The sequence below is a fragment of the Carcharodon carcharias genome, chromosome 3, assembly GCF_017639515.1.
Source record: "Carcharodon carcharias isolate sCarCar2 chromosome 3, sCarCar2.pri, whole genome shotgun sequence".
In the NCBI taxonomy this organism is placed as follows: Eukaryota; Metazoa; Chordata; class Chondrichthyes; order Lamniformes; family Lamnidae; genus Carcharodon; species Carcharodon carcharias.
This window is the reverse complement of record NC_054469.1, coordinates 56,011,551-56,025,978: the sequence shown is the minus strand read 5'-3', so window position 1 is coordinate 56,025,978 and position 14,428 is coordinate 56,011,551. Positions and strand designations below refer to the sequence as shown.

The 14,428-nt window shown below is 43.3% G+C and overlaps 1 protein-coding gene across 1 annotated transcript in view; it reads left to right on the top strand.

Moving 5' to 3' along the window:
• myo3a (myosin IIIA) overlaps positions 1-14,428 on the top strand; it is a 611,422-nt gene that overhangs the window by 281,907 nt on the left and 315,087 nt on the right. The window contains exons 9-10 of the mRNA XM_041183939.1: positions 5,727-5,829; positions 7,444-7,560. Coding sequence (XP_041039873.1) covers positions 5,727-5,829; positions 7,444-7,560 — 220 coding nt within the window. The remainder of the gene's footprint in view (positions 1-5,726; positions 5,830-7,443; positions 7,561-14,428) is intronic.

Here is a 14,428-nt window from a genome sequence, read left to right as displayed (position 1 = left end):
AGGATGCGCCTATCCCAAGAGGTGGTGGCTGAGCTTTGCAACCTCTTGTGAGAAGACCTCCAGCTAAGAGGAAACTAGAGGTATGCACTGTCAGTGACCTTGAAGGTGACAGTTACCATCAATTTCTTTGCCATTGACTCTTTTCTAAACTCCTCATCTAACGTCTGTGAGATCTCACAGTCCGCAGCAGACAGGTACATCCATCAGTTAACTGATATCCTTTTTGCTAAAGTGGGGCATTTCATCCCCTTTAACATGGATGCTGCAGTGCAGACACAGGGTTTGACAGGATATGCCTCAGGTTCAGGGTGTAGTTGACTGCATGCACATGGCAATAAGAGGCACCCTACATAAATTCTGAGAGGCACATCATCCGAGAGGGCTCCACTCTCTGAATGTGCAACTCCTCTGTGACCACTGAGAGAGGTTTTTCTGTCTGCATCTGCTAACCTGGCAGCTGCCATGATTCATTTATCCTCAGGAAGCCTGGGCTGCCAAGAATGTTTAAAATCACATCCCAGGCACATGGCTGTATACTTGAGAATAAGTGGGTTGGTTCTGGACCCATAAGAAAAGGAGGAATGGGGCCTGTCCTCAGATGAAGAATAAAAAGAGGTGGAGGAGAAAGCATTATGTGCCCATGAGAAAGGTAAGGTGGAAGGCCAACATGAGGGTGCCCAGAGATGAGGGAGAGGGCATTCACGCACATGCTCTGAAGAGCCCATGCAGGATGACATAGTCACCTGAGACATTCTCATGCAATGGCGCTTCACATGATGGCACCCTGACATAGGGCTGCATCTTCCGGTCGGCGAGCACTGTTGGGGGGGGGGGGGGGGTGGTGGGCCTGCTTGCTGACGCTTAAAATGATGCGGGGAAACGTTGGGCGTGCATCCTCATGTCACCCCATCACCCCATGTCATTTAGATTTCCAATTCAGCAGGCGGGCAGCCAAATCAGCTGCATGCCTGTTGAACTGTCAAAGGCCTATTAAGGCCATTGAAAAAGTAATTTCATTGATTAATGGACCTGCCCGTCCAACCTTAAGGTAGCCTTCAGAAAAAACTTGAAACCTCATCTACAAGCAGAATGAGGTTTCATGAGGGTATTAAAATCTGTATAAAATGTTTAAATAAAAGAAAGCAACATGTCCCAGCTCATGTGACAGTGTCACATGAGGTGACATGTCAGGAATATATTTTTCTGTCTTTAATGAAAGGTTGAATCTTGAGCCGATCTCCTTGAGGCAGCACTTGCCTCAGGGAGATCTGTGCACTCTTTAGTGTGCATGAGCGAAAGAGCGCACTCCTGGCTCAGGGAAGCATAGTGCTTTAATTGGCCCGTCCACGTAAAATGGTGCTGTGCCCCCAACCTGATTGGGAACCCGACCGCTCGCACCCGCTCCCATACAACCCCCCGTAACAGGGGGAAAATGCTGCCCAAGGGGTTGAATTTGACATGGACTTGGCTACAAATAGGAAAGCCATTGGAAGGATCCTGCAAATGAGCCCAATGGAGAATTGATGATTGACATGTGGGTGCACAGTTCAGATTGGCTGAGGCAATAAAGACTTTGGATTACATGGGCACACCCAAAAATCTGTAAATGTATTGTACATAGTTATTATTTTCCACAGTTAAAAATATTTGTTTGTTTTATTTATACATCTCTAGTTTCTTACTTAGCACAACTAAACTTCTATAAATACCATAGTGATCCCATTAATGCTGTAATCAATGTTGTGTTCTCTGCTCTTGGATAATCCTATGTAATGCTCCTCTTGTTAATGCAGAGGAGGTGGCAACAGGTTGTTCACATTCCTGACTATATGACTGCAAGAGTCATGGCGGTTGGCCTCATCATGCAGGGGCCTATTGGGGCCCTACCTCAGACTGCACTACCTGTATTTCTGCAAGGGCAGCCATTCTCACTTGGACCCAACTAATGGATGGAGCATCTGGCTGAGAGACTGAGGAATCAGAGGATAGTGGAATTCCCTCTAAAAGCATGGAATCCTCACTCTATTCCTCTGAATGCTGAGACCTTGGGGTGAAGTCCCGATGGCTGGCCGGGCTGTGGTGCTGGGGTTCAGCTGCCATTCCCCTCTAGCCACTTTCAGGCTTGGGTCCCCCCCAACGCTCCAACCCCAGCCCTCATAATTTTCCTCAGTTTGTGGGCCCTGTTCTCTTGAAAGACAAAGATGGAAAGGGTGAAGTGCAGGTTCATCAAGGCACAGTACTTGGAGATGCCTCCAAGGTATTTCTCACCACCAATTTTCTCCATTCAGATGAGTATAAATTATTTCGCTTGGCCTTTGCTGCTGCTGCACTGCAGAGCATCATCATGTGCACCGTGTCCATACAAGGCCAGCTGTGCTGCCTGCAGCAAGGCCAGGCTGCACACATTAGAAGAACATCTCACTCACCTTACCATAGCACAGAAGGCCACTGAACTGCTTATGACACTCGATCTATGTGTCTAGTGCTGTCCTGAGGCACTGACCAGCTTGGCGATCTTGACCCAAGCTGCCTTGGTGAAACTGTGAGCTTAGCTCCTCTGAGCCTTGGCCTGGTACAGAACGATCTCCAGGTCATGCTTGGTGAACCATGGAACAGCTCCTTCTGGGACTCCTGGCCACTCTAAGCATCAGCCATCCTGGCATAAGGTAATTGGAGGCACATGAGTCAGCATGTGTATGTGTGATGCCTTTCCTTGTCATGTAGTTCTTGGGGTGTAAAGCTCCTGAGGGGACAAGGCTACTCTGTGGGTGGCATGGGAGAGAAAGTTATGACTTGCAAAGGCTTTGTGGTCTAACCATTGCATGATTAGTAAGAGGGTGGCAAACCATATCCCAGGTCACCAATGTTGTAAGGGCATGAGGGGTATGGAGGAGATTTTGTGGCTTCATGTGGAGTCTCTGGGAATAGGCCAGGGGGTGCTCAGTTTGCTGCATCCTGAGAGGGTGGAATGCTTTGAGATGGTTGTTGTGAGTGTGAGAGGGTCTGAATTAGAGTGACACATGCCACAGGTGAAGTGTGCGGCTGTGGTGACTTGCAGAGCTTTGTGAGTTGCTGCACGATGCTTGTTCAAAAGTCAGAGACTAATAGGGGTAAGCATCACAAGACTGGTGCAGCAGAGATATGATAAAATAGGGTGTGTTTCAACATTGGCATAAAACAATGAACACATAAACAACAAAAGGGATACAGTCAATGGGCCCGCTCACACAGGGCAACAAAGTATCAGCCAGCAAACAAATACATAGTAGTTACATGCCAAGGGTCACAGGTCATCTCCAACCAAGTGTCAGGGCTATGTCCGGGCTGATTTTTGAGTGCAGCACCAATTGGTGCCATTTTATGGCAGAGGACAGATGAATCCGCCTCCGCCTCGAACATGCCCCAACACCAAATGTGGATCCGAACGCAATCCTGGCTCGTAACCTGCACCCAGAACCCTCCTCCTGACAAAATTGATGAAAATGGCAGGTGAAGTTGGACCATGCTCATAGGTGCAGTTTGCGAATTGCAGAATGGCCTATCTCACTTTTTGGGACCCAAAGACGAAAATTGGGTCCATAGAGTATAAAAGCCAGGAAGTTATGCTAAACTTATATGAAACACTAGTTCGGCCCAAGATGGAGCTTTGTGTCCAAATCTGAGCACAACACTTTAGGACAAACTTGAAGGCTTTGGAGAAGATACTAGAGATAGTTACTAGAATGGTTCAGGGATGAGAGATTACAGTTACATGGTTAGACTAGCAAAACTGGGATTGTTCTCCTTAGAACAGAGAAGGGCAAGAGGAGATATGATAGGGGTGGTTTAAAATCACGAAGGGTTTAGATAGAGTAAACAAAGGGAAATTGTTTCCAATGGATGAAGGACCAATAACCAAGGAGCACATAGATTTAAGGTGAATGATAAAAGAACAAGAGTCGACATGAGGAAAATTTTTATTATACAACAAATGTTTAGGATTTTGTATGCACTATGTGAAAGGGTGGTGGATATAAACTCAATAGTATCTTCAAAATGAAATTGAGTAAATACTTAAAGGAGAAAAAGTTGCAGGAATATGAGGAAAGAACAGGGTAACTGGATTAATTGGACAGTCGAATGCCTCATTCCAGGCCCATACAGTTCTATGATTTTCTGATTCAGCCACTATGGCCCTGCATTCTAGAATTTTCTTCTTCAAAACTTCTACTTTGTCACATCTCCACTCAGCTTCAAATGTATCTTCAAAACTTACATTCTAACCACAGCCTTGGTCATCTTTATCAGCTCATCTCTCCTTTCCTGTTATCTCCCCCTCCCTCCAATCTCTACATTAAAGTTGCTAAATAAGTACAGGTTGCTTTTGCTTCAGCAACATTGGAAAAGATTTTGTCCTTTTCTGGCAAGTGAGTGCTGGGCTAGATTTTGCTGTAGATCGCAGTAGACCTGCCCCATTGCACCAGTGGAGAGGAGGCAAAATGGCACTTGTTCCTTTTTGTCTTAACAGCACTTTTTAGGTAAGTTCTCTCTTACTTTGTATAATTATATCTTTTAGAGAAGACTGATACTGAGCTCCTAATTCTAACAATATCTGCATATCTGGCTAGGAGTTGTCAAGGTATGATGCTCCCAGTATATTTCCCCACTACTCCCCCGAGCAATACAATAACCCATGCTCAAAGTAGGAAATAAGTAGAACAATAACTCAAACTTGCACTGCTCCCAATGCACCCCTGCCCCCAATGTATCAGAGGAATAAACCTAGATCCATCAAGTTAGCCTTCTATCAGCCTGATTGTCACATGATACAATGAGCATGAAGTTGTTGCCTGATCATAGCAATCAACCTTTATCAATTAGTCTGCAATAGATCCCGACATGATCCAATGGCGTAGAGCCTGTAGGTCAAAGTAACCTTTTGTCCCAAGCATGCCACACATATAACATATGACTAAAAGAGGTCAGGTCAGAAGCTGGGACTTCTGTGGTGAGTAACTCACCTCCCAACACCCCAGTACCTGTCCATGGTCTACAGGGCACAAGTTAGTGTGATGGACTATCCTGCACTATCATGATGGATGCAGCTCCAAAAATACTGACGAAGCTTGACACCATAGAGGCCAAAGTAGCCCACTTGATTGGCACTCCATCAACCACCTTATCCATTCATTCCCTCTACCATCAGCACACAGTGGCAGCAGTGTGTATCGTAAACAAGATGCACTGCAGAAACCCGCAAGCCTCTTTCAATAGCACCTTTTAAGTCTATGACCTCTATCATGTAGGACAAGGACAGCAGATGCATGGGAACAACACCACCTTAAGTACCCCTCCAAGCTACACACCATTCTGACTTGGAATTATATCATCATCATTTCACTGCCACTGGGTCAAAAACTTAGAGCTCCTATCCTGGCAACACTATGAGTGTACCTACACCAATTGGGCTGCAGCAGTTCAAGAAGGCAGGTTTTTACCACTTTGTCAAGGGCAGTTAGGGAGGGGTAATAAGTCTTGGCCTTTCCAGCGATGCTTACTTCCCAGGAAAGAATAAAATAAAATGTGCTGTCTTAACTTACTCATATATTGTATCCCAAAACTGGTCAGTTGCATGCAATGCACACATGTTGTCCCCAAAGAAATCCTTCTGAATGGGAGACATGGACTGATTGATGATGTTCACCTCAAATTTGACAAGAGTCTAATTTTTAATATCTTTTTTGTAGGCATGAACGTATTCACACGAAGAAGGGCCAACATATGAAGAGTAACACCAATTCAAGCGAGGATAATAGAGATGATCTTGCTACACTCGAAGTGCTCGATGAAGTAAAAGAATTAAAACGACTTTATTGCTGTTTATTCCAATGTGCTAATATTTCATTTAAAGTAATTGATCACAAGCTTCAAAGATTCTTTGGAAAAATGGAGTACGAAATAAATTAAAATGGAGAAGGGTATATATTGTTATAAATTCATTATAATGACTGACTTTTTGGGTCTAATATTAACCCCAAAACAGGTGGATTTGGGTTAGATGAGATGTTAAAATGTAAAAAATCTCAAACTTAAAACCATCCCCCTCAAACTAGTCCACTTCCAGCTTTGGCAGAGATGAGGCAGGGAGCTCCCCAGAGATTTATTGCATTTTTAAATATATTAATGAGACTGTGCACCCCAGGTTTAATTCTCTTCCAACTTCAATACTGGCTGGCCAGGTTACCCAGGGCCCAGGTAACCTGCCAGCTAAATGGAGGGAAGGCCAACTGTGCCAAAGAGGTATATGCTTTACCAGCATTTCTTGTGGACCAGGAGGAGCAGAAGTGCTTCCCCACCGCACAATCACCAGCTCCCCCATCGCCCCAACACTGATCACTGACCCTCCCAAATCATTCCTCAGTTACTGACACCTCCATGATCACTGACTCCCTGATCCCCTAACTTTTAACCCAATCTCTCCTCAAAGCCCCTGCGATCATCCTTGATCTGCAAACCACTGTACCCATGCCCTTCTCACAATTTCTACTCCAAACAGCAAATAGATCTGCCTGTCCCTGGGCTGCAGCCTCATCTGCAGTGTTTCCCACCAGACTGGGGGCTAAGTCTGTTACTCATGCCGGCCTGTGGGCAAGGAAATCTGTTTAAAAAAAACATGCACACTGTGAAGAATTCTTAGCTCGGCAGGCGGGCGCATGCTCAACCCAATTGGATGCGAAATCACACGTGGTGATATCAGGCATGCGTCCTGACATCATCCTGCCCTTGCGCAAAATTTTATTTGGTGAGCATGCACGAGTGTTGGAGACACACCTGCCGACACTTAAGAAGACAATTAAAGTTGCTAAAGTTCCAATTGTCCCCAATTTTTTGTGGTCTATCAAACCTTATGATTGGTGAATGGGCAAATCTACCAGGCGGACTTTGCATTTTTGATGAAATCTCATCCAAGAGTGGGATGAGGTTTCTGTTATTAAACTTTAAACAAATGTATGGACAGAATTTTCATCATGTATATGTTCAGGTGACTGATTGTGATGCTTGGACATTTTTTTTTCTGGATTTTAAAACCTTTATTTAATTGTTTTGAGGTCTGCAGCTCCCTGAGGCAGATCTCTGCCTTCAGGGAATTTTCATTCAGCGTTGCCCATGCTTACATCAGCACCTGCCCTCTTCCCACCCCTCCCCAGCAGCGTTGAGCATTTCAGTGCGCGCTGGCCGTTAATTGGCCAGCCAGTGTGAAATCACGGTCGGCGGCCGATCACGGCCCGCCCATCGCGCCCGCACACCAATCTAAAAATCTTGCCCATTAAAAGCTCACGGCATTCTTCCGATCAGGTCTCTCCGCCTTAGCATGGAAATCCCACCCCAGTAAATATCAGGCCCTTTATTTCATATGAGCACAATTATTTATTTATACTATTATTATTTGTTGTCTTTTGATAGAATACAGTCACTGAGCAGCTGCAAAAGCGTTACAATGAGCAACAGATATATACCTACGTCGGAGACATCCTTATCGCTGTTAATCCATTCCAGAAACTGGATATCTATTCCTCAGAGGTGAGCCACTAATCATAGTAACTGTTCAACTTATCAACTCACTTTGATTGTAATTCAGAACTGAACCAAATCTCTCATTTTTCACAGTAATTTGATGTGACAATATTTTCTGAAAACATACCTGTTTATCAAAAAAAACTATTTTTGTAAGAGTCAGTAATGGAAGTGAAATATTTATGCAGTTTGGAGTTGATTTTTTACTATTTGGTTCATTTAAGAAGCTGTGAACTGCATGATATAAACAGATGGCAACTTTTCTCTTGATATATACACCAGAAAAGAACATCAAATCTACATTCTATTTCAGAGGTTTCAAACCCACAATAGAATGTGATGATTCACAGAATATGACAACAGCACAATTGATTGGTTTTGCTTTACAAGTCAATAAAATATCATACAACATTGTGGATGGAAGAGGCATACATGCAATCTCCTTCTGAATTTCCATATTTAAATTGTTATTTGCTACTTGCATATTCCATTAATCATCATTGTAAACGTCTTTTAAAAGATCAGCTTTACATTACGTTCAGCTCAACTACCAAGGGTACTTACATTTTTGATTAATATTACTTAGAATTGATGCAGGTGCAAGTCCGTTCATGTTTATTAGCTGCAGATTTACACATTTCCTGCGTTGGCAGGAGAAGTATTATACAGGCACCAAAAGCTGAATTTGGAATTGAAATTGAAAATGATCATTTATCACATGTGACTGGGGCTAACATTGTTCTGATAGATAGCCCAGTATCCAAAATCATTATCTTCCTTGCTAGGCTTTATTTATAAGTTCAATTGGAAAAGCAAAGGTAAATAGGCCTGGAACTGATGTGGGGTGGATAAGGAAGGAGTGGAATTGTCTCTTTACTACTGAAGAAGCAGCATTGACAGAATTTGTGGAGATATCTGCCCGTTGAGCATGCTGTTCCTCCAGAAAAGTGATCAGAAAATAGTTGGGTGAAAATGTAATGCTACAATAAATATTGCCCCATCACCCATGTATATTCACCACACCATTTAGCATGCTGCCATCAACATGCATCTGCAAAAAACATTGGTGAAGGGCCAAAAGAAAAATGAATTTTTTCTAGTTTTATGAGTACCAAGTTTTTGGTTCTTGAGGATGTAAAAATACTTTGGGCAGTAAATAGACATTTGTTGTTTCAGAAACTGTAAACTCAGAACTGGGGCAAGGAGCCCAAACACCAGATTCGCAGAGTACAAAATTTAACAAACTTTTCAATCATAGTGAATAATTAACAAATGAACTCCAATACAGACAAGTAAGGAAGGCCTGCAATGGAGCACATGGTGTGTAAATTCAACAATATCACAATTACACAGTTCTTCCTTGAGGCTTTTCCCTGCCCAGTTGTTGTTCAGGAACCACTAGGTTTAAAAAAAAATCCTTTTATTAACAGCTTCCATCTTACTGAGGAGGTTTCAGTCCAATGCACATCCAATAACCTGTTCTGAAAACTCTGTTCACATTTCGACAGCTGTGACAAATTGCACCACAGTAGCTGAGATAGTCCACCATAGTCAATAACATTTTAAATAAAACTACACACAACATTCTAAAAAAAGTCAGTTGTTTTTTCTCCCAGTGATAGGGCTCCTTTTAAAAAAATCCAGATCCAAATTTGCAACTTTGCCAAAAACTAATCAGTTCTTCCTTGGGCCATACCTTATCCATGTACCAAATTTTGTTGAAATCCATCTGTTGGTTTTTGAGATATATTGTCTACAGACAAATAGACTAACAAACGTGGTGAAAACATTGCCTCCTCTTCTGGCCAAGCTGTGCATAATTGATTCATCCAGCTGTGACACCAGTAAACACAAGCCTGATTTCCCATTCACCAACAGTCCCACACCTTATCTTTCCACTGTTACTAACCATCATAGTGCCCTCTTGGCCATCATGTAAAAATAAAAATTACCACAAAATAAACATTCCAAACTAAATTTATAAATCAAACTATGCCATATTGCATGCAAGCATTAGTTAGTCACCCATCTGGATTCCCTTGGTGCCTGTCTTCTGAGTGTATTTTCCTGGCCTAGTGCTCTCATACATTGCACCCCACTGGCTGTAACATGGCTGGTGGAAGGCTGCTGACTTTCAGTGTGAAAGGCAACAGCAAGTGCCCTTGCAAAGTGGCAGTGGTGGGAGGACAAATGTTGTCAATCTGAGGGAGGACTTAGTGCCTCTCTCCCAGGGCAGTGTCTCAACAATATTAGTAATCCGTTGCAACATAGATTACTGGACTGCTGTGACAGCCTGCAAGCCCTTTGAACACTGGTATTCTCAGCTATGATGATAGCAGTCTGTGCTTGCATGTCTTCAATTGGGCTTCTGCTGCAGCACCCAGACATTGGATGGCTTCCGCTTGTGCTGCAATGGAAGCTGAGACATCAGCCGTCAAAAGCTGCATCATGGTTGAGTTGGTCACCATTTCCATGCTGGAAAGGAAACGCTCCAAGCTCTGCACAAAGCCATGTGCCAATTGTGCCAGACTAGCATATGCTTCTTGACATTGACTGTTGAATTTCTGGTAGGCCTACCAGTGCACCAGCATTTCATTGTGCATATCCATCAACCTTCTTTTGCTGGCTGCCCCGTCAAAGTACTCATTTGAGTCATTAACAGCAGAACTAATATGCAATCTCACTCTCTGGTGAGCTGACACCTGTACTACCCTTGTCCCCTGCCCTGGCTGCAGGCCACTTGTGCCCAGTATCTCACCACATTCAGATCCTGCCTCTAAACTATTCTCCAAAACAGTGTCAGTATTTGAGCCTTGGGTTTTACAGCGGGAGATGGTGTTTCTTCCTCATCACTGTCTTCTTGCTCTTCCACCTTTTGCTCTTCCATGCTGCCTGACAAGGTTTCAGTTCTTAGGTATCTGAAATGACAAAGACACAAGAATAGGGTTATGGTGAGGTGGGAAAGGAAAGCAAAAGCTATATGCCTCCACCATCTGAGGCTTCTAAACCAGAAGAGATTATGTGATGGAGGTGAAGTGACATATGAGAAGAAGGTTTAGGTGTGAGGACACTGTCATCTTTGATATTTTCAGCCCCATTTATGATTGACCTTGTCTCCTTCATGGCCTAAGAACATACAATGAGTATTGTATAATGTGTTTAGGTGATAAAGCTATCATGTTTGAACAGCTGAAAATGTACGCAAGCTGCAAGATGTGAGTGTTGATCTTACAGCAGTGTTAAGTGTGGGAAGTTGAAGTGAATCTAAGAATATTAGGTATGAGTCATGATTAATAGAGATTGTTGGGAGTCACATGGGTATGGATGAGGGTATGGTGTGCTGATCGGTGTGTGATGCTACTGGTGAATGTTTTATTATTGTCCATGATCAAATGTTTTGTATGTGCGGTGTGTGTGTGTGTTTTTTACTCTCAGAATGATTTATCCCAATTCTAGCAGCAAGCCTTTTTTGTGAGTTTTAAAGTAAAGATTATTTATTATCCCACACTTGCCCCGAAGGTTTAAAAACATGATGTCTCACTCACCCGACTCTCTCACACTATCACTCACAAAAAGCATAGATACCGATGAAGGAAAGAAACAATACAATTACAATATATAATTTGCCACAGTCTCTCTGTAGTTTCTTAGATGAGTTGATGTTGTTAGTTGAGCAAAGGTCTTGTAAGAAGAGGTTTCTTAGTAAGCTGTAAAGACTCTTGTATTTGAATTTTCAATAGATTGGTTCTCAGGTGAAATTGCAGTTGGAACAGGTTGGTGAGAGTCCTTCTCCCACTTCCAAGATATTGCTGTGTATTACCTTGGCTGCATAATTGACTTGCAGCTGATTTGGTGACTTTCTGATGGTCTCTCTGTCTGCAGAGTCGTTTCTTTCTGTTTCAAAACCAGGCAAAAATATGGTTGTCTCACCCATGTGATCTTGTTACAAGTTCAGAGTCTTATTCCAAATAAGGTGGAGTGTTAGGTCAACAAACATTCTGTGTTGTGACTTTTCACACCTTGGAAGTTCAAGACAGCCAATATTTTTAAGTTTGGGTGAGAGGGCTTCACAATACAATGGAAGTTGATAGGATCCATTTCACATTTGTCTAACACCCACTGAGTTTTAATGGGCAGAATCTTGCCCTCGGATAGCATGCAGGCCCCACCGGCTTGGCGGTGGGTGGCCAGCCGACTCCCACCACTGAAACGGGGCCCGCCACCATTTTAAGTGGGTGGGCCAATTAAGGCCCGCCCAGTGGCATCCCCTTCCTGTTCTGGGGGGAAGGGACTCCCCATCTGTCAAAGTGCGCTCTTTCGGGCAAGCATGCGAAAGAGTGCACTTCTCCCTGAGACAAAATGCTGTCTCAGGGAGAATACTGACTGTGGAAAAAACTTTAAAAATAGAAAATAGAAACATTAAAAAATGATTAACATGTCCCCCTCATGTGACAATGTCACACAAGATGGGACATGTTAATAAAGAACACATAGCCTTTATTAATTTTTTACAAAACGGACATGAAACTTCATCCCGCTAGTGGATGAAGTTTCATGAATAACCTGGAGGCCCCTGGGACTCCTGGTCTGCCCGCCAGCCTTAAGGTTGGCCGGGCAAGTCTTTAATTACCTTAATTAGCCTGTCAATGGCCTCAATTGGCCATTGACAGATTGGTGGGCGGACAGCTGATTTCCCTGTCCGCCCGCCTTCCTAAAAATTTAAATGGACCGAGATGACGTCGGGGGTTCCTCCCGACGTCATTCTGTGTCATTTTCCCCTCGGCGACCGGGCCCGCCCCCAAATTGTCGAGGGGAAAATCCTGTCTTTTTTGTCCATGATGAAACAGAAAGACAAACCAGCTATATGTTATCTTTGTTGATGGTCCATTCTTAAACAAAGGGATGTGTGAATTTCACAAGTGACTGTGAGGTTCTTTCGCTCAGGTCCATATTTAATCAGGTATTGACGACAGGCTCTACTTTCAGCAGTTCAAATGCCAAAAGTTACATGGTATGCTGCAGCCATCTGTATTGTGAATACAGCTTCTGTATTCACTTCTTAAAATATAGCTTTAAAATTTGTAGTATATCCATATCTGTACTGGGCATGACATGAAGCTGGTGGAATAAGGCGTTTGAAGATAGATTCACTGACCTTGACCTGTCATGCAAGGTCACTAAACTTATTGTGGCACTGCATCCAGATCCTTGGGACTAGACCCCTTGCATTGGCCAGCATGCTCCCATGCTGCAATCATTTAAATTAACAGGCAGCACAAAGTTTAGGTAATGCTGCATCATAACCCCTGTAACTGTTTTCAGGGCCCTGTCTAAGGCCACTAAACCTAGCCTTAGCCAGATAGTTGGCTACCTTCATCATCTGCAATCTACATGTGAAATTGTAGAGAAAGCACAAAGTATCAAGTCAGATCTTTGTCTGTGATGATCGCTAGCTGTTACTTATGGGGTAGACCAGAAACAGGGACTACAAATGTAAGATTGTCACCATTAAATCTCGTAGGAAATTCAAGATTAAGATACTTTATCCAGAGAGCCATTAGAATGTGGAACTTGCCAGCACAGGAGTAGTTGTGCTGACTGGAGTAGATATATGTAAGAGAAAGTTAGATAAACACATGAGACAGAAAGAAATAGAAGGATACACATGTGCATTCGATGAAGTAGGGTAGTAGGAGACTCGTGTGGAGCATAAACACTGGCATGTTGGGCCGAATGGCCTGTTTCTGTGCTGTAAATACTATGTACTGTGTAATAGCCATCAGAGCAGTTTGTCCATCCCTATTAGCTTGAAACATTTGTCCGTCAATAGAAGGTCAGACTTCTCTGAGTGACATTACATCAGCTCTCCATGATTGCAATTCCTTGTAAGAGACTGCAGCCAATGATAAGAGGTTTGTCAGAAGATGAGAATGCTACTGAACCTAGCCTCAGCCAGATAGTTGGCTACCTTCATCATCTGCAATCTATATGGAAAATTGTAAACAAAATATGAAGTATCAAGTCAGACCTTGGTCTGTGATGATCACTAGCTGTTACAGGAACAAATAGAACACATTGAAGCGCAGACATCACTGAGTGCGACCGACTGTTCCATTACTCAGTCTCTTAATTTACTGAGCATGCACGGAGTTAGTCAAAGATTGTCCCATGACACCTGGGTTGAAAAGAAATATTGCAATGTTCCAATTTATGTTATATTCATTTATCAATGAATTCACGGCAAAACAATTAGCTGGTTATAGGCATTCAAAAAACCTATAATACAATGAAATGCTGCCATGAGTACAAGACTATGCATTTGAGGCTTTGAAAGTCTGGAAGACTTTTGTTGAGGCAGAATATTAAAAACTTTTCAAACTAACTTCTAACAAGTCCCTGCTCATGTGACATGAGGGCACATGTTTTTAAGATTTCTAATTTCTTTATTTTTTATTTTAAAAATCTTCAGCTCCCTGAGGGATTTCTGTGCCTCAGGGAGCTTTTACTGCACGCATATGAGAACTTCCACACTGGCACTCCTCCCGCCCCCAGCCCAGCAGTGCTGCAGCGTGCATTTCATGGTGGCTGGCTGTTAATTGGCCAGCCAGCGTGAAATCGCAGTCGGGACCTGATCGCGGGCAGCAGTCTGTTTCACGGCTGCTCCCCTTCACCCCCTGTGGAGCCCACCCGACGACTGGAAAATCTTGGTCTTGGTGTTTTCTCTCCTGCAGCTCTGTATCTACGTTAAATTGAAGTTTGACACTCCAGGGCTCAAATTAATTTGTGTGCTAATGTTACGAATGGGAGACAGAAGGTGGGATGATTTTTCCCCTTGCTCATCTCTCAGACGTCTGCACAAGATATGTACTTTAGA